Genomic DNA, 21,296 nt, shown 5'->3' with positions numbered 1-21,296 from the left:
AGAAGAAGGCTGCCGGCGGGAAGGGAAAGGCGAAGGCCTCCACTGCCGATCCGGTGCCTCGGTCTGATTCAGAGACCGAGACCGAGACCAATCCCAATTTATTGTGATCATATTGGGAAAGTCAATCCATCAAAACATTTAAAACAGATGTACATGTTACACCAACTATAATTTAAAAATTAAAACACTCATAATATTAAAATTTTGGAAATGGCATTTTTGTAAATCCCACATGAAACTAGACCAATCATGTATCTAATGAATTATATAAGCAACATAACACAACCAATAAGCTCACTACACAAAAAAAGCATACCAAGAGCTATAAATTATAAATTCTAAATTCCAACTCAAATCAAACCAAAATGTCTGTTGTCACAGAACAAATCAAGGCAAGTGCATCAGAAATTTACCATGGTGATGCACTTGGACAAGAAAAGTCAAAGTTTTTGCTAACAGAAATGGGACTACCCAATGGTCTTTTGCCACTAGAGGACATTGAGGAATGTGGGTATGTCAAAGACACTGGCTTTGTGTGGCTTAAACAAAAGAAATCAAAGGTGCACAAGTTTGAAAAAATCGGTAAACTCGTGTCGTATGCGACCGAGGTGACCGCGATCATAGAGAAGTTCAAGATCAAGAAACTCACGGGTGTTAAAACTAAGGAGCTTTTGATGTGGATCACACTCAGTGATATCACTGTTGATGATCCGCCTACTGGAAAGATCACTTTTACTGCCACTTCTGGTCTTTATAGGACTTTTCCTGTGTCGGCTTTTCAACTTGAGGATGTTAAGAAGGATGTTGGAAGTGCGGATTTGGCTAAGGATGGTAAAGTGGTTGAGGAAGTGAAGAAGGATGCTATTGCACCACAAGTTGATGTGGCTAAGGAGACCCAAGTTAAGGAGGTTTGAGTAAGTGTTTTGCATTAAATATTGAAGCTTTCATGTGATATGATATATGGCAATGATGTGGTAATCTTTATTGTGGAATTTCCCTTATGTTGTACCATCTTATCAATAATCAAAGTTGTTACCAATGAAATATCAATTTGGTTTATTTATGTCACATTCCATCAAAATCTTGAAATAAGAAAAGATAGAAATTTACATAAAATTAGTAATTTTTTTGGGTGATTAAATTGGATCTACAGGTAATAATTAAGAAAACATTTCATTATTTATTTTTTTGTTGGATTGCAAAAAGATAATCACTAAATAAGTAACTAAGATTTACATATATTTTATTTAGGTCTTTAAAAAATTTCAGTTATGAAACTTTCGTTCCAAATTAAAGCTTACTGATTTTAAGAGATAATTGAAAAACTTTGTTAAATTAGTAGGAAAAAAATTGTTATTCTAACAATCACTACGACAATGATCGATAAAAACTGGGAGTAGAAGATAACAAAAGAATACAATGTCTTACTTTTGATCTAACATTTAACAACGATGAATCAAGATCAATATTACTATGGATATTGAGTCGTGAACAACACTGATTGTTAGCATTCAACAATATGATCGTAATTCCCTATCGATCAAATTCAATTCCAATCCATTGTAGAGGAATATTGAACATGCTCCACACGATTCTTTTACTATCTATAAGTTATTAAATCTTAGATCACCACCAACATCATTGACTTATTTTTCTTAAAACCATTGACCCTAGTCAGGATCAGGCCCAAAGCTTATTGGTGGCCTGTCGTGCCCTCTTCCTCATGTTTCTGGTCAAACTTTACCACAGATCCTATAAACTTGTTAGCATGCATTAATATGGTATATGATAATTTTTACACAGAAAAAAAATCTTATTATTTAGTCACGCAATATATATTTACGAATATTGTGTCCAAATTTCTCAAAGTTTGTTCTAGTTTTTAGAAAAATTAATGTTTGATGGACACATTGTGGCACTATTAAAGCATTAAAATCAACCATTATTCAAATGGACTTGCAAATGTCTATGTGGTTTGTTCTAAAATCGCCCAAAAACCCACCCAACGCCCTCATTACGCATAGACTTAGATACGTTCACGGGAACAAGTCTGGTGGGTTGATTGATGTGACATGTATTGTGTGATTGAATGAGATTGAAAGATTTAAGAAAAAAGTAAAGTGTGTCATGTGATTCAAGTTATTATCCTTTTTAGTCTATTAAACACTCTACAATAGTAGAGAAAATTAATTACTATATATTTTTCTCTTTTAATCTTGAGATGAAGAGGGTTCAAATGACTTAAACCAAGTGACTTTCTTCAAATTATATAACTAACCATATTGAAAATTGTCATGAAAAGGATTTTATGTCACAAACACTACAAGATTATTACTAAATACAAGAATAACTACAGCTTGTTGGAAACAAGCGAATAAAAAAACGCAACAACATGACAATTTTTGTAAGAAGTGCAATTCAAAAACGAATTGATACAACTAATCAAAATGTAAATTATAAATTTGAATTCAATCTCTCTCAATCTTATAGCCAGAAATATATGACTTTAAAAATGATTACAAACTCATTTAACCGTAATCACAACTTGATTAGGTTATATATTGACCATGACTTTGGTATGGCTCAGTACAATCAGTCAAAATGGCCTCGAACTCGTAATTAAATGATAAATAAAACTCACATGCTTAATTAAATAACCCAATTCCATAACTCGAAACAGGCGCAACTTGAACCGCCCCATTAGTTATAATCGGTCCAACCCGCCTCATTGACTCAAGAATTAAATCCAACACAACCTTCATAAATTTTCATCATGATACCATTATATTATTGTTTTTACTTATATTACATTCGTTTCTTTTGTCAACATTAACATGAAACACATTTGTCACAAAGTAGCATTACAACATTTATTACTAAATACTAGATTAAACTACATCCTTCGTAGTTAAAAACATACTAGTCAAGTCAAACCTAAAACACACTCATTCTACAACAAGGGCAGTGTGCATGGTTCTTTAGCCAGGGTAACAAACACATCGAATGGAACCGGTGCGTGCAAGGCAAACGGTCTAGCTTCTCGCCGGTCTTAAACTTCTCCAAACAAACGACACACTCTTCTTGATCCGACGATTTATGGTTAAATCCCATTTTCCCCCAACTAAACATCTTTGATCCACTTTTTTTCGAACCAAGACCCCCCGGTTGCAAATCCCCTGTTGCCATGGAAGTATTCGGCTTTCTCGGGGTTTCTTCTACTAGACTTGTACCCCTAGATCTTTCTTGGCTATTTTAAGGACAAAGATGGAAACCCGTATCAGAAAATGGAAAATTGTAACTACAGATGAAAACTAGGGGTGTTCTTCGGGTTTTGGGTTTTTCGGGTCGGGTTCTTCGGGCTTTAAAGCTTTAATTTTAGACCCAAAACCCAACCCAAAATCTCCCAGGGTGTATTTGGGTTTTTTTCAGATTGGGTTAATTGGGCTTCGGGTATCTAAGAAAACAATAGGAAAATAAAACAGGTAAAGAAAAGCTATAACGTGAAAACTAAAGCAACATATTCTTCTTTATTTGTTACGTAAATAACCAAATAATAAATAAAATAACACGGTAAAGCAACATATTCTTTGATTACGGTTGTTATTAGCCATAAATAGAAAAAAAATATAAACAATAAATAATCGATCAACCATAATCGGTGGAATATGAACATGAGGAATGTGTAGAGTGTTCTGTACATGATGTGCATTCCTAAAATAATATCATATGTTTAAATAAATAGTGTATTCGGGTTGACCCGAATTCACCTAGAAATCAGTCCCAAGAACCAACCCGAATTACCTCGGTTCGGGTTCATGTTGGCCTTTTCTCGGGTTCGGGTTTTTTGGGTTAGGTTAGTTTGGGTTCATGTTTTCTCGGGCCGGGTTTCATGTTTCGGGTAAAAGTGACAGGATGACAGTCCTAATGACAACTTCTTTGTTCACTTTTAAGTTTTGTGGGTGTAACATGTGTACGTTAACAAGATGTTTTTTTGTGCTTGGGATTAGGCAAACGGTGATTTCAATTTTGTTGATGCCACATGCGTATGTTAACACGCGATGCGTGTTTGTGCTAAAATGCCCTATGACAACTTGGATTAAGCATGTTACCATGCTGAGTTTCGTGCTAAAATGCGACTTATCAGTTAGGATTAGGCAAACATGATTTTAGTACGGTGGATGTCACATGACATGTTAATGTGTGATGTGTAGTTATGATAAAATGCGCCTTGACACTTACCTAATTCAAAATGTTAGGGTTTATTATTCGAGTTTCAAGCTTCGCTATAGGTAGGATTTACCGGGTGTGATTGTTTTTGTATTGGTCGGGTAGTTTGGGTTTGCACATATTTGCTAATTAAAAAAATAATTAGGTTTACATGCTACACTTCTAGTTTGAAAGATTCTAAGTAGACCTGTAAACTAACTGAACAAACACGAAAAGGGCATGTTCGTGTTCGTTCATTTTACTTTAAACGAACATGAACACGTACACTTAACCAAAAACATATTTTGTGTTCATGTCGTTTATTTAAAAAATGAACATGTTCGTTTATGTTCTTTGTTTAACTTCTAAACGAACAGTTCAAGAGCATAACGAAGATAAATATGAACACCACTGAACAAAGATAACAGACAAAAAGGACATATATAAACAAATGTAAATGAACACAAACAAACATAAACGGACATAAGTTACACACTTGCATGAACAAATATAAAATTATAACTAGATGAGTCTACAAGATAATATTTAATAATTTTCTATTAATATGTAAACAAACATAAATAAATCATAAATGAAATAAATAAACAAACATAAATGAGCGAAACATGCACGTGTTCATGTTCGTTTGTTTAATTAATTGAACACAAATTTTTGTTCATGTTCGTTCATTTATCAAATAAACGAACAAAAACATAACTCAAACTTTTTGGAAAGTTAATGTGCATTCACCAATTCTTGATAACGCTCAAAAGTTTCCCTGAAGAAACACTAAGTGACCCTGTACAGATTATAGATAATCTGGGGGTTAAGTAATGTTTCCCACGGATGAGGTCTAGCTGAGAAGGCTGTTCTTCAGGAGACCTGCAAAACAAACACCGTAAGCTCGTCACTGAGAAGGGGGGGGGGGTTCCTCCTTGTGACCACCCTCCGGCGTGAGAATCAGACTAGGTTGCTCTGAATATAAGTGTATATTAAGAGATTGCTAGATAACTGGATAGCAGATGATCTTACCATTCCAAGATGTTGGAGTATTTATAGCCGAAGGTAGGTTTCCTAGAAGGTACAGCCGGCTGAATAGTATTCCTGTTCTACCAACAGTGGACTATACACAGGCCATACTGGTTGGTGGATAGATTACGGCCAACAGTAACTATGTCGGCTGCACTATTCCTCCAACTGTAGATTATGCACGTCCTACCTACTGTGGATTATACGCAGGCCATGCTGGTTGGTGAATAGGTTACGGCCAACAGTAACACTATTTCACCAACTGTAGGCTGCGCACGCCCTACAGTAAGGGTTGGTGAGTAGGCATCGGCTAATAGTGACAAACAGTACTAGAGGGTGCTCCTCCTCGCACTGTTGTCGGTGAGCTGTCACCCTGTGATTGGCTCATGGGTTGTTCTGGTCAGATCGTCTGTCCTATCCATACCTTGGTAGGTATAGTACAGAAGATCTTTCAGAATCGTACAGACAGGCTCATTTAGGCGGGATTGTTCCCGCCTTGCTCATTCCTTCATGTGACTACTGAAGTATCTATTGTCTTGTGCGTGTAGCCCTGCTGTCCGCGGGTAGCCTTCCCTGATGGCTTGTATCCGCAACTGCGGGAACAGGCGGGGTACTTCACCATTGGGAGGCTTTCCCTGCGTGTACAGCTTGCGTACTGCGCGTAAGGTTCTATGAGCATGGTGGGTCCTGCGGGAGCAGATGGTCTTTGCGCAGACGTCCCTGTTTAAGGTGAGTCTTGCGGGACCAACTGGGTTCTGCTGGGACCTACCTCTTCAAGTCCCCCCAGTCCAATGTTCTTCTCATGAATGTTCAATAAAGTGAGGTGAACTTTTGGACTTTAAGCAAGGGGTTTTGAAAAGGTTTTTAGTTTTAAGGTTCTCCGTGGGGATTCTTCCCGCGGATTTCCTAATGTCACTTGCAAAAATTCCCGATTTTTTTGCTTGATCTTTGGGTATGATGCGGGTAGGTATGTAACCTTCTCGCAAGTCAGGAGCGTTGAGTCTCACTTGTGTGGATTCTCCTTGAGGTTTTAGTGGTTTTGAACATAGTGATCAATTATGTTTAAACCACCAATTCCATCATGGAGCCTCAAAACAATGTATTTCTCGACGTTCCCGCTATGCGGGGATGTTATTTCCGTTTCCACAAGCATTGCCCAAAAGATCCTTCTTGGTTTCAATTCCCTGCGGAGCGCTAGGTATGTGAAGGGTTTTGCCTTGACACTGTACCCGCGCTCGTCTTACAGTTACTTTACTTTCAAGGTACCTCTGGCGTCAATTCCCTGCGGGTGCTAGGTATGTGAAGGGTTTTGCCTTAACACTGTACCCGCATCCGTCTTATGGTTACTTGGTTGCCAAGGTAAGGGGTATTTTCCCGCTTACTTTTGAATCTTTTTGAATTTTTGAATTTTGAAATTCGAAAGGTTGGTAAGGATAAGAACAGTCCAGACATCTGAAACGTCGTGCGACGGTTTCTTCTGACTGTGTCAGGACGTGCAGGAAGTTATGGTGACGTGACAGAACATGGTCATTCCAGTCGCTTTTTCAGGCGCGTGGGCACGATTTTTCGGGCACGTGGCCGCGAAATTACTGGCACGCGTCCTGTCAATAGCTGTTGCCAGCTTGCTTTTTGCCACGTGTCATAGTTTTATTGCACATTCGATTTCTCTCTCCTCCGCATTAATTTCACCGCATTAATTGCGATTACTATATAAAGGGGGAGAGGGTTACTTTGCAATTCACACTTTTCACTCTTCTCTTCATCTTTAAGGCGATTTCCGGCGAATACTCCTTTATTCAATCGAGCATTCTCTCGAAATCGTTCTCTTCTTTCTCTGCAAGATGTCTTCTCGTGATGCTGAAGCTATAGCTGACGACAGGGGTACTGCTGGCGAGTGCCAGTGTGCTCTGCCCGGCGATCAGTACCGGTATGTTGTCAGGAAGTTCATGCTCGATCATCTCGAGCCTGAGTTTCCTGAATCCCACCAGACCGTGTATGATGCCCCCAGAGGCAAGATCGGGGTTTATGCTGCATTTTTTGTCTATGGGAATCTTAGATTCCCGTTGACAAAATTTGTTTACCGTGTCCTTGAGAGGCACGGTGTTCATTTGACCGAGCTGCACCCCATGGCGATCGCCAAGATTCGCCATTTTGAGTGGGTGTGCCGGATTTTGGGCATCGAGCCCCATGTGGACCGCCTGATGACCTTCTATACCTGGAGGTGCATCCAGGGGTGGTACACCTTGACGACCCGTATTAAGGGTCTGAAGATTTGCGACACCGAGCGCAGTCTTCGCGCGTGGAAGCAGGAATTCTTCTACATTTCTGCCCGCGCCATCCCCCTTGCCATGAAGTTTAAAAATGGCCAAGCGATACCGAGCCTTCACGCCCCCAACTACCAGGAGGCGGAATGGTTTTCGAAGATATCCCGGATCCAATCTCCGGTTTACCGGTTTGCGGAGTCCGGGATGGTCATGTTAGGGATGAGCCGGGTGTGGAAGGATGCGTCTCAGGTTCCCATCCTTCTCGAATACGGTTTGAACTATATTCCCTATGGTATGTCTTGTCTTTCTTTTTGATACAAGTTTGTCTTCTAACTGTTTCTTTTCTTTCAGAGGGAAATAATTTGGAGTCGCTTCTGTTCCCGCGGGAAACCGACGGTTCCGCGCGGATGGGTACTCGTGCTCTGGACGAGGGCGAGTTGCCCATCCTGGAGCAAACGGCGGATCGTTTTGTGGAGGTCTATCCGCTGGGCCACGAGATCCTGAGCCACCGGCGGCCAGGTAAGGCGATATTCTTTCCTCAATCTCTCAATGCTGTACCCGCTGTTGGAATTCTTGACCTGTCTTCTTCTGAGGAATCCTCAGATGCTCCTCCATTGGTGCGGAAGAAGAAAGCTGCTGCCGGCGGGAAAGGGAAGGAGAAGGCCTCCACGGCTGGTCCGGTGGTTCTATCTGACTCGGAGTCAGATAGTGAAGAGGTGGCGGGGAAGCCCGGTGGTGAGAAGACCACTGTTCCGGAGGCTACGACCGTTACCTCCGGAGAACCAACGAAGACGACGGTGACCGGTACCAAGAGGCCGGCTCCATCGGGTTCCTCCCCGCCCGTCCGTACGTTCAGGGTCAAGAAAACCCGTAAGTACAATCATAATGTCTTTGCAGATTTATTACTTCTTAAATTTATCTAACACTTTCTTCTTTGTGCAGGCGTGGATGTTGACGCATTCCGGGGTGAAGCGCAGGGGAGTACCTCCCCGCCAATGACGGTAGGCTCGGTCAGCCTTCCTGAGGCGTCGACCCAGGCGCCTGCGCCTGCATCCGCTGGTCCAGTTGCTCGTTCCTTTGAGCCAACTGTTCCGGCCGAGATGACGTCACCGCCGGCCGTGAGTGCGATTTTTACAGCATCCTTCACGGAGCCGGCGGTTACTGCTGCTGCTGAGGAGGCGGCGACCGCGGCGGCGACCACAACGGCGACCACGGCGGCTGCCACCATGCCCGCGCCACCGGCACCTACGGCCGGACCATCAGGTACGCGCAGGGCTTCCCGCCGATCTTTGCCCCCTTCCCGTCTGCCTGACCTGTTGGATGGATTTCCTTTAGGTTCAGGTGATGGGTTTGGCGGCTATCGGCCTGTCATTGACCCTACAGGTGCGTAGGGTTCCTTTCTTTTTCCCTTATGTTTTTTATCATCTTTTCCTTACTGCCTTTGTTTCTTTTGCAGTGTCGGATTCCAATGAAGTGTATGTTCCGCGATGGAACATACGCCGAGGAACAATCCTTCGTACCCCTGTGGAGTGCGTGGACTGGGCTCGCCACGCTGCTCCTCATGGTGCGTTGGGGGAAGCCATGGCTAGCTACCAGGAGGGTAGGCTAACCAATGAGCTTCGGGTTCTCCAAGCCCGGATGCAGCCGCGCGTCGAGCTGCTTTGTCGTGAAAACGACAAGTTGAAAGCAGCTCGCGCCAAGGACGTATCTGAGGCGCGTGCTCTCCGGGAGGAGAACCAACAGCTGGCGGCAGCTGCCGCCGACAAGGAGAAGGCCTTCAAGGCCCTCGAGGTTGAAGTTCAGGCGCGACTCGAGGCCCGCTCCAAGGCTGCCCAAGCTGTGAATGAACAGCTTCGGCTGGCCAGGGAGACTGCGCGAAACGCAACCGAGAGGGCTGCCAAGGCTGAAGCCGTTGCTGAGCCTTTGCGTGTGGAGAATGAGGAGCTCAAGGCCAAATTAGAGGCTCTCCAACGCGCTCATGATGCCTTGGCAATGGAAGATGCCAAGAAACTCCAGGAAATCTTGGACCAAAGAGGGGTGCTTGACCACACCGAGCGGAAGCTTAAGGGCGTCGAAGAGGCTGCCGCAAAGGAAGTTTTACTTGCCAACCTTAACAAGAGCGAAGCCGAACGCGCCCATAACGAAGCTCAAGCTGCCCTCCAATGGCTTCTTCGAGAAGCGTTGCCTCAGGTATGTTTAGCTTTATCTTCTCGCTTTTCTTTTGTAAGAAAAGGTTCTAATACTTGTATTTTTTCTTTGTAGGTTGTGCGTCGGGTCTTTTCAGAGACCTCTTACGATGATGCTATGACCGCAGCCCTCAACGCTTCTCATGAGGATGGGGAAAAGGCCGGCTTCCTGCTTGGTCTAGGGTTTGTTGAGAAAGGCGTCCCGCCTTCCAACTTCCCTTTGTTCGATGTGGATACCGAAGCCATTTATGACCAAGCATTGAACCAATACGCCGCCTTCCCGCATCCAGTGGTGGAAAAGGTGGACGAAGTAGCTGCTGCTGATGATGGGTTAGCTGTCCTCAAAGCGTTCCTCGAACCACCCCGTTCTTCTGACGGAGCGGGTCCAAGTGGAAGCGGCCCTGAAGCTTGATCCTGAAGATCCCTTTCCATTGCTAAGATAGACTTGTATAGATTTACTCTTTCAGGCGGGTAGTAACCCGGCCATTCTTGTAATATATCATTGAAATATAAATCTTTTTGCGGATAAGATTGTTATTTCCTTCTTTGGATTCCTTGCTTTATAAGCTCATGACTTAGTTTAAGTTAGCAATTTTCCAAGTTTTTTAGAATAAGTTAACCTGTTGATCGTGGTTGATGATGGGTTAAAGTTTCGCTTCCTCCTTCGTGATTGTGCGGGTAGAACCGTCACTTGCACTTGGTAGGATGGCTAAACTTTAACCTTCATCTGACCTGCGTGTAGGTTTTCCTCATTTTTCCTCGAAATTTCTAAGTATTTAGGATAAGTTAACCTTTGAACGTGGTTGATAGTGGGTTAAAGTTTTGCTTCCTCTTTCGTGATTGTGCGGGTTGAACCGTCACTTGCACTTGGTAGGATGGCTAAACTTTACCCATACCTGACCTGCGTGTAGGTTTTCCTTATCCTTATTTCTAAGTATTTTTTTTTTTTTTTTTTTTTTTTTTTTTTTTAGGATAACCTTTGAACGTGGTAGATGATAGTTTGAAGTTTTGCTTCCTTATTTGTGATTGTGCGGATAAGACCGTCACTTGCACTTACAAAGATGGCTAAACTTTACTTACATCATACCTGCGTGTAGGTTTCCCTTATTTTTAACGTTGTGTTTATGCGGGTTTTGCCGCCTTCCACACGCAACGACTTACTTCTCCTCATTTATGCGGTAAATACCGGCACCAGTGGGGAGTTCATAAGGATAAAGGTAAACACATTATGAAAGGAGAATCATTTCCATTAGAAGTGGCTCTTGGCCTTTTCTTTACAAGTTTTGGAATTGATCTACATATAACATTTGCGTAATTGAGCTCCATTCCATGTTCTTGGGGTGGGAGTGCCATCGAGCCTTTCGAGCCGGTATGCGCCCTTTCCCAGAACCTGTTTGATAACGTATGGCCCTTCCCAGATCGGGGCCAACTTTCCTGGGCGTTCTTGGTTCGAAGCCTCGTTGTTACGCAGTATGTAGTCTCCTTCCTTGAAGTTGCAGAGTTTTACCCGCGTGTTGTAGTACTTTTGCATTTGTCGTTTGTAGTTCTCTTCACGCACTGCGGCTAAGTCTCTGCGTTCCTCGGTTAGCATAAGATCCAACCGTCTTTCCGCATCATTGTCTTCTGGCTGACTCAAGACCCTTGGTGAGGGTAGACCAATTTCGACCGGGACCATGGCTTCAGTGCCATAAGTGAGGCTGAACGGGGTTTCTCCCGTACTGGCCTTCTTCAACGTTCTGTTTGCCCAAAGGACGTGCGGAAGCTCGTCCACCCAGCCGGATCTGTGTTTCAAGAGTCTTTTCTTTATGCCTTCGACGATGCTTTTATTTGCTCTTTCCACCTCACCATTTCCTTGCGGGTGTGCCACTGAGGTAAAGGTGTGGGTGATTTGAAGTTCTTTTAGCCACTGTTGTAGCTTTTTGTCAGCAAAGTTGGTGCCGTTATCGCTCACCAAATTCTGTGGAAGTCCAAAACGACAAATTATAAATTCCCAAATAAATTTTTTGATATGCTTTGCGGTTGTTTGGGCTAAAGGTTTTGCTTCTATCCACTTGGTGAAGTAGTCGATGGCTATCACTAGGAACTGAACATTTCCTGCTGCTGTAGGAAATAGGCCTGTCACATCGATGGCCCACTTCTGAAATGGCCACGAAGAAGTGACTGGAACCAGTTCGTTTTTCGGGCGATGCGTGTTAGGTGCGTAAAGCTGGCAAGACCTGCATTTTCTGATGTATGCCAGTGCATCCGTATGCATCCCCGGCCAAAAGTATCCCGCGTTGTTTAGCTTGGCTACAACAGCGCGGGGACCTGCGTGTACCCCACAGATGCCTTCGTGTACTTCCCTTAGGAGGTAGTTGGCATCTTGGTTGTCCACGCATCTCAAGAGTGGGCCAAGAAAGTTACGTCTGTAAAGGATGTCATTGACGAGTTGATAATTCAGTGCTTTACAGCGTAGTTTTCTTGCCTGTGTTTTTGACTCTGGTAGTATTCCTGCTGCAAGGTAATTTATTATTGGTGTCATCCACGTTTCTGTACTGGTTTGGATGACACAAATTTCCTTGTGCGGGACTGATGGCGCTTCGAGGAGTTCAATGCGGATGTCCTTTCCCAGGTGGGTGAAGGCTAGTGATGCAAGCTTGCTTAACGCATCCGCAGATTTGTTTTCGCTGCGCTTGACATGTATGACTTTACAATCACTAAAATCACGCATAAGGGTTTTTGCCTGGGCGAGGTACAGGGCCATGGTGTCGTTCACAGCCGTGTATGTTCCATTTATTTGGTTGGCTACCAGCATGGAATCCACGTGGGCTTCCAAGTTTTTCACTCCCATCTTACGCGCAATTCTCAAACCGGCCAAGAATGCTTCATATTCGGCTTCGTTATTCGTACTTGGAAAGTCCAGCCGAATAGCGTAAGTATATTCTTGGCCCGCTGGGTTGGTTAATTTTAACCCTGCGCCTGAACCCTCGTTACTGGCTGCTCCATCAGTATAGAGTCGCCAGACATCATTGACGTCCTGTGCTGGGGAGGGTTGAGCCTCCTCCTGGCACTCTTTCTCCCGCGAAGCGGGGACTTCTGCAATAAAATCGGCCAGGACCTGGCCTTTTATGGCTGGTCTTGGCTTGTACTTAATTGCATATTCTCCCAATTCAATTGCCTATTTGGCTAGACGTCCCGATAATTCGGGTTTGCCTAGAACGTTTGAGAGTTTGAAGTTGGTGAGAATGGTGATTGGGTGGCCCTGGAAATATCGTCTTAACCTGCGTGAAGCATGTATAAGTGCTAAGACTAATTTTTCGAGGGTAGAGTACCGGGTTTCTACGTCTGTTAGTACACGGCTAACATAATAGATTGGCATCTGGATGCCCTTTCGTTCTACTAGCAGGACTGCCCCGGTTGCTCTATCTGTTGCGGAAAGGTATAGGATTAACTCCTCTCCCGCTTGTGGTGCTGTAAGTGTTGGGAGTTCGATCAGGCGTGACCGAATCTCCTGAAAAGCTGCTTCCGCTTCTGGTGTCCAGCGGAAGTGCGTTTTCTTCAAGCAGTTTCTCAATGTTGACACGAAAGGAAACGACTTATCTGCATGGTTTCCCAAGAAGCGATTAAGTGCGACTAGTCGTCCATTCAGTGTCTGAGCCTGTTTGATGGTGGTAGGTGATTCCATTTTAACAATGGCTTCGACCTTTTCAGGGTTCGCTCTAAAGCCATCTTTAGTAACAATGACTCCCAAGAACTTCCCTTCTTCCATCCCAAATGAACACTTGCTCGGGTTGAGCTTCATGTTTATCTTTCGGAGCGTGTTGAAAGTTTCTTCAATGTCTTTCAACATCGCCTCAGGCTCGAGGCTTTTGATGACCAAATCATCCATATAGACTTCCAAGTTTCTCCCGATTTGGGCATGAAACTCTTTGTCCATTAGTCGTTGGTACGTGGACCCTGCATTCTTAAGTCCGAATGGCATCATTTTATAACAAAATGTACCATCGGGCGTCCGAAATGCGGTTTTGTCCTGGTCATCAATGGCCATGTGGATTTGGTGGTACCCCTTATACGCATCCAAGAAGCATTTAAGGCGGAATGGTGCCAACGAATCCACTTTGAGATCAATTTCTGGTAACGGATAACAATCTTTGGGGCATGCTTTGTTCAAATCTTTGAAATCTATGCACATGCGCCATTGTTTGTCATTCTTCGGTACCATTACGGGATTTGCAACCCATGTTTGATATCTACTAACGCGTACGATGCCTGCGTCAAGGAGTTCCTTGACTTGGGTTCTACACGCGTTAGTTTGTTCAGGCCCCATTACTCTGCGCTTTTGTACGATTGGCGTAACAGCCGGATCGCATTTGAGCTTATGCTCCGCCTTACTTCGGGGTACACCAGTCATGTCAGCTGGTGCCCACGCAAAGATGTCAGCGTTTTTCTGCAGTAAGCGTTTGAGTAAGGTGCGGGTGGGATCAACGATTGTTGGTCCAATGGTAATGGCCTGGTCGGGGTATTTGCCATTGAAGGCCCATTTTTCTGGTTCAGTGATGGTTGGTTTAGCCTTTTTCGGTTTGGGTTTAGATGAAACAGATGCAATGCATACCTGGGGAATGCCAGAGATCATTGCTACACCCTCAGCTGTTGGCCATCCCATCATGCCATGGACTGAAGATACCACGGCGTTGAATCTTGCCATCCCGTCTCTTCCGAATAGGATGTCGTACGTATGATGTGGCTTTTTCATTACGACAAAATCCACGTCTTCTGTGCGTGAATGATTCCCATCAGTAAGAGTAACGGGGAAAGATAGGATACCCAGGGGTGTTTCTGTACTTCCGTCAAACCCTTCCATTGAAGCGTAGACCGTTTCCAAGCGTTCTTTGTCTTCATCATCCAGCTTATCAAAGAACTGTCTGTACATCACTGTCGACGAAGCGCCGTTGTCAGCAAGAGTGCGTGAAGTGATGTAGTGCCCCAGCTGGCTTCTGATGACGATGGGGCCTTCTTTGCTGGGGCCTCCTGGCACTCGCGGGAAGCGCACCTCAGCTTCCTTCCACGCGCATGGTTCTGCCACCCGTCTTTTTCTTCCTCTGACCTTGCCATGAACCATGTTGATGCTGATATCGACGGGCTTTCGTCCGTTACCTCTGTACCGGTTGTCATTCCTTCCTCCCTTCCTGATCGATGCCACAAGATGTGCAAGCCTTCCGTCCTTGACAAATGTCTCAATAATATCCTTCAAGGATGTGCACTCTTCAGTACCATGACCCTTTGTCCCGTGGAAATCACAGGATTTGCTTTGATCCGCATTAGGTTTCTGCCGGATCAATGGGGCTTTAGGCCATGGCAATTTTTCGGTGGCAAATATCTCCGTGACGCTCTTCGTGAGTGGCGTCCACCGGTGTTTTCGGTTTGAAGGGTGTGTGTTGTCCCTTCCGCCAACAAGAGGGCGAGAGCTGGATGAGGTGTCAAAGTTTACCCTTGACTGCCAAATACCTAGCCTCCTCTTTTTGTTCTGCCGGGCGATCCGGACATTGTTCTCTCTGGTCCTCTGCGTGTAGAGGTGTGTACTCTGGGGAAGATCTCTTCCCAGTTGCTTTTCCGTCTCGGCAAAGCGCTTTGCCGCCGTCATGATGGCATCCCAAGTTGATGGCATGCCATCCTTACCCGTCAATGTGCGGATAAGTTCTGGGTATTCGGCGCCTTGGATGAAGGCGGCGCGAACCAGATCTTCACTTATGTTGCCGAGACTAAGCTTTTTGGAGTTGAAGCGAGTGATGAAGTCTAGTAGAGATTCATCCTCCTCTCTCACGCAGTTAAGGATCGTCCACTGCTCTTCAGTGTACTTCCTCTGTTGGCTGAAATGCTGACTGAACTTGTTCTGAAAGTCCGCCCAGTCATATATGTGGTGGATCGGTAAACGATCGAACCATGCCCTGGCCGCTCCGACCAGAGTCATCTGGAACATGTAGCACCACGTGGGTTCCGTCCAGTTGCTGACGGTAGCCCCCGCAATGAACCTGTTCAAATGGTCGTCTGGGTCGGATAGACCATCGTAAGTGCCAATGTTGGACATTTGTTTGGCACTTCTCGGGGCGATTGCTTCCGCAATGTCCCTTGCGAACTTTGACTTCCCTGCATTTGTAGCAGTTGGTCTAAAGGTTTTGAAAAAGTCACGCGGGTTTCTCTCCACGATTGGTTTAAAGGCTTCCCCAAAATTCCTTTTTGGTTGGACGTTCGTTTCCTTACGCTTCCCTTTCGCCTTATGGCGAGGGTTCGCGTCGGTGTCGGACTCCAACTCGTCGTCTGAGTACTCGCAGTCACTGCTCATATTGAGGTGTTGGCGAGTACTGGCGAATTCATCAGCCTGTTGAACTGAACGCAAGCGTTCGTCCAATTCGGCTTGGAATTCTCTTTGCCGTGCTTCGGCCCACGCCTTCACTTGATCTAGTGTTTGGCGAGGAACCTTCGTTCGTTTTTCCAGTTGGGTATCGGAGAACCCCAACGGAATATTTACTCCACTTGCCCCGGCTTGGGTAGTCGGGGTAGTGTTCGTAAGGATTGTATAACCGCCGGTGTTCCCCCCAGTTGCTGGGGTTGTTACCGGGGTTTCTTGGTCGGTTACTGGCCTTTGAACCGGAGTAACGTTAACCATTTCTTCAGAAATTGTGAAAAAACTAAAGTAGTTCTAGCTTTTATACACGGATGGCGCCAATGAAGAAACACTAAGTGACCCTGTACAGATTATAGATAATCTGGGGGTTAAGTAATGTTTCCCACGGATGAGGTCTAGCTGAGAAGGCTGTTCTTCAGGAGACCTGCAAAACAAACACCGTAAGCTCGTCACTGAGAAGGGGGGGGGTTCCTCCTTGTGACCACCCTCCGGCGTGAGAATCAGACTAGGTTGCTCTGAATATAAGTGTATATTAAGAGATTGCTAGATAACTGGATAGCAGATGATCTTACCATTCCAAGATGTTGGAGTATTTATAGCCGAAGGTAGGTTTCCTAGAAGGTACAGCCGGCTGAATAGTATTCCTGTTCTACCAACAGTGGACTATACACAGGCCATACTGGTTGGTGGATAGATTACGGCCAACAGTAACTATGTCGGCTGCACTATTCCTCCAACTGTAGATTATGCACGTCCTACCTACTGTGGATTATACGCAGGCCATGCTGGTTGGTGAATAGGTTACGGCCAACAGTAACACTATTTCACCAACTGTAGGCTGCGCACGCCCTACAGTAAGGGTTGGTGAGTAGGCATCGGCTAATAGTGACAAACAGTACTAGAGGGTGCTCCTCCTCGCACTGTTGTCGGTGAGCTGTCACCCTGTGATTGGCTCATGGGTTGTTCTGGTCAGATCGTCTGTCCTATCCATACCTTGGTAGGTATAGTACAGAAGATCTTTCAGAATCGTACAGACAGGCTCATTTAGGCGGGATTGTTCCCGCCTTGCTCATTCCTTCATGTGACTACTGAAGTATCTATTGTCTTGTGCGTGTAGCCCTGCTGTCCGCGGGTAGCCTTCCCTGATGGCTTGTATCCGCAACTGCGGGAACAGGCGGGGTACTTCACCATTGGGAGGCTTTCCCTGCGTGTACAGCTTGCGTACTGCGCGTAAGGTTCTATGAGCATGGTGGGTCCTGCGGGAGCAGATGGTCTTTGCGCAGACGTCCCTGTTTAAGGTGAGTCTTGCGGGACCAACTGGGTTCTGCTGGGACCTACCTCTTCATTCCCTAACAACAACCGGTTTAATCAATTATTGGGCATTTTCCAACGAGTTTGTTTAAGTCAGGTCAGGTACAAATAAAATTGGGTCGGATCAGGTTAATAAGGTACGGATAAAATCGACAGACCTAGGATTACGCGAACATAAATATTTTATACATATCACATTCACATGTTATCAGTTAATAAAATTATACCTGTTGATTTCAGATTTCCAGTGGCTCCTGAGCCTCCCATCCAATCTTTCTTTAGCTTTTCTTGCTACACCACCAAGCTTCTCATCTTGGTCTGCCTGGTTTATCATGCTTCTCTTTTGGTGAATTGATATAAACGTATTTGAGTAAAAACGATTATTTTGGAATAACCAAGAAAATAACTCAAAACTAGATTACAGCCTTATTATGACACGATATATATAGCTAAACATAAACCCTTCTAGACTGTAACTAGAACTGGAATACAAATAATAAAAGCAATTAAGATAACTAATCTTTTCTTGTATTCCAAGACTCTTTTTTTGTACTACAAGCCACATGTAATTAAAGGACGGTCTGGTAATTAAATCCAACAGAATAATTAGATTGTAAAACCGAAAATGAAAAAAACCGATCTGTAACTGTGAAAACTAATAACTTCGAACCCAAACAAATACCGATAGTTTGATTTATGTTTTAGTAAAAACCAAAATTTTAGTTGTGTTTCGGGTTTTCATGTTTTTAAACCCAAACCGAAATGAATTTATATATTTTCACTTTTTATTTTGAATTATTTTGAATGTTATGTATAATATTTTAGTAAATAGTGTAACTCAAATACCTCAATCGAGATGCATAATAAATATTTAATCATCAGGTAACAAAAAGATTTAGAGTTAAATTTGTATACTCAAAATCATTATTTTGGGCCAGTTTTAAATTTAAAGCCCAAATAGTAAAACCGAAACTCAACCAAACTCAAACTGAAAATCGATTCAAGCCCAAATCCGACCCATGAACACCATATGTCCAAACACAACAAAGATTATTTTTATGCATGAAACAATTTACCGAAAACGAAGTGGTTGTGAAATGGGTATCATACAATCTCCGAATTCTAGTCGACCCGAAAGCCGAATTGATAATAATCGAAGAATCGGACCACCCGTTATTCCCCGGGAACCGCCTTCTTCGAGCACACTCGATTCCGGGTAGCTTACCAGCCATTCAACAAAATGCTTCAAAGAAAATTTGAACTTTTGTTATAAGAATCTTATCAATATGGTTAAGACTATCCTTATTTGATGTATGGATTTCATTTGATCAGAAGATAATTAGGAAAGAAAACTTCAATTGAAGCTCTTGTTATGGAGTCTTTATAATATGTGATATGTGATGTGTGATTGATTACTAGTGGACAAAAGTAAGACCCACTATTTGGAAACCAGTTTTGTTTGAATTGAAATATGGGTGCGCATGGTTCGGGTTTGGTTAGTGGTAGGCTAAAATCAAAAGAAAACCGAGACATCGGTTTCTGAATTTTTGAAAACCGTTTGTTTTGGGTTTTTTTGGTCGGTTTGGGTTTGGTTCGTTTCGGATTTTGGTTTGATTTCGGTTCGTTCTAGGTTTTTGGTTTTGCGATTTGAGTTTGAAAATTTTGAACTGATAAAAAATTGAAATAACGAATTTGGACGTAAATCGTTTTGTTAGTAAATAATTAATGAATATTATACATTTTGGCTAAAACATTTAAGTTTCATATTTATTATAAACCGTGCACGGCTCAATTTGGTTGGTTTTGGGCTAAAACTAATAAAAACCGGAAGTTCAATTATTGAATTCACAAAGACGGTTTGATTCAGTTTTTCGGTTAGGGTTTGATTCGTTTCGGTTTGCCATTTTAGTTTATAAATTTTGGGTCGAAACTAAAATGACCCAAAATAATGAATTTGAGCCTAAATCATTTTGCTAATAAATAACTAACTGATTATTATATATTCGGGTCTTAAACCAACTCTCTCCATGATTTTTAAACAACAATAATTTTTTCAATTGTTAATATTTTTCCTTCAAAAAATACACCATAAAATGAGCATTTATTATTCTAATTAATTTAAGTATCATATTGCTGCACTTTTACGACCTACTACGTCGTGCGAGCACCTCTATAGTTATTAACTATATGTGATGGTTCCATTATTTATTTATGCCGATTAATCAGATTCCACTAGAGTAATAAAATAAATAAAAAGGCAAGTTGAAGGGAGCAATAAGAACAAAGTTGTGTATGTAGACGAGTTGTTGCAATCATAGGATAAGAAGCATAGGAATTACCGAATGTGGAACAAGACAAAGTTAAGGATTTAGTGCTCCAAGACAAGACACGTGAACATCGTAAGACAGTTACCAACCGGATGAGTATATCTTAACCGGTAACGAGACATATGTTTAATGGTTAAATAAATTGTATGATGATGATTATAACAAGAAAATTGGATAAGAGAAAATGAAATGTAAAATGTGTCTTGTTTGGTTGTGAGTGGTGACCATCCAGGAAGCTTCATAGTCTGTGCCATTGTGCCAAAAAGATTTTTATAATATGTAATTTATATATTTTGTAGGGATTTATAATGTCAATAAAATGTTATGTAGCTCGAACCCGATGTAAAAATCTGAAATATTTGGGACGAGTATCTAGGTATGGAGTTTTCAGACGATTGTTTGCGGGTTAGGTTACTTTTATGAGTATGTATTAGGCGATATCAATCTCGATAAAACATACATACCCATGAATGATTAGTTTTTATTTAATTTCATTTTTCCTTGGGAGCAATAGCGTATGTGATTACCATAACCCATACTAGCGGATGACAAGTAACAGGGTATTTGGCGTGTATGTGACATGATTTTACAATCGGATATGAGACTGAGATTACTAATACCCGTCTCACCCATTTCATTGCCAATGTTGGCCTAAAATAAACAAATATTGAGCTTTGAGAAGTAATAAACCGATAAAATATATTTTAGAATAAAGAAAATTTATAGTCTCTAAAAGGATTTTAAAGTCTGGTACACACGTCTGATCCGGTTCATCAATTTAACCAGTCTAACGGTTAGTGAATAACTCACATGGAGGCGTGTTGGGATATATGCTTAAGAGAACCGATGTACACAAAACCAAGTTAGTATTAACTTGATGAGACTAGTGGGCCGTTTGTAGAAGCCTATTATTTGGCACACAAGTGACAAGACTAGTGGCCGTGGCCCTAAATATTATATGGATCAAAAGATCCAACACACGTTCATCTACAAGCATGTTTAGGATTTAATTTGAAAACACTTGATTGACTTACTGGTTTTTTTTAAAAAGCTAATAAGTTAAAAAATGTGTTCATTATAAAAATCTCTTTTATTTTAGTTTTTAAAAATGGTCAAAAAATAATTTTTTAAAAGCATTAAATAATGACTTTTCAAAATAGCTTTTTGAAAAAGTCAATAAGCCAATAAGTTATTTGCAAACTCAATCCCAAGCATACTCTAACTATAAGCTTAACATGACTTGTTGAAAGTTAATGTTCCGTCTTGATTGAGTTTACTTTATGTTTGAAGTATTTATTTATCTATTTAAAAAGAAAAAAACTTTTCTCGTGTTCATATCCCGACTCAACTTAAAAACTGTAATATGAAAAAAACTGAAATCCAAACTGATCCGAATTCTTATTCTGATTGAATCGATCCAAACCGAATTAGTCTGATCCGAATATCCAAATTTCCGTATAACTAATTTGGGGTTCAGGTACAAAATGTAAAAAATTCGAATTGTACGGGTTATTCGGATATCCGTATACGAAAAAATAACTTGATTTTATTTTCTGGTTTTGTATGTTTATTTCGAGTTGACTAATTTTTA

At 42.5% G+C, this 21,296-nt stretch overlaps 1 protein-coding gene and 1 long non-coding RNA gene across 2 annotated transcripts; one reads left to right on the top strand and one right to left on the bottom strand.

Annotated features, from left to right (window-relative positions):
• Nucleotides 1–310: 310 nt before the first annotated feature.
• LOC143632374 (uncharacterized) lies at nucleotides 311–1,059 on the top strand. Its single transcript, XM_077100918.1, has one exon. It carries the CDS (start codon nucleotides 366–368, stop codon nucleotides 912–914), a length of 549 nt encoding a protein of 182 aa, XP_076957033.1. The 5' UTR covers nucleotides 311–365; the 3' UTR covers nucleotides 915–1,059.
• A 1,706-nt stretch (nucleotides 1,060–2,765) lies between these two features.
• Nucleotides 2,766–18,863, bottom strand: LOC143632373 (uncharacterized). The gene is made up of 3 exons (XR_013153505.1): nucleotides 18,455–18,863; nucleotides 17,606–17,718; nucleotides 2,766–3,247 (listed from the first exon to the last, which is right to left on the bottom strand). It is a non-coding gene; the product is annotated as an uncharacterized LOC143632373 (long non-coding RNA).
• Nucleotides 18,864–21,296: the final 2,433 nt, after the last annotated feature.

The sequence above is a fragment of the Bidens hawaiensis genome, unplaced genomic scaffold, assembly GCF_021521415.1.
Source record: "Bidens hawaiensis isolate Kalapana, Puna unplaced genomic scaffold, B.hawaiensis_p1.1 tig00006387_1, whole genome shotgun sequence".
In the NCBI taxonomy this organism is placed as follows: domain Eukaryota; kingdom Viridiplantae; phylum Streptophyta; class Magnoliopsida; order Asterales; family Asteraceae; genus Bidens; species Bidens hawaiensis.
The sequence above is the reverse complement of the archived record's forward strand: the minus strand, read 5'-3'. Positions and strand labels throughout refer to the sequence as shown.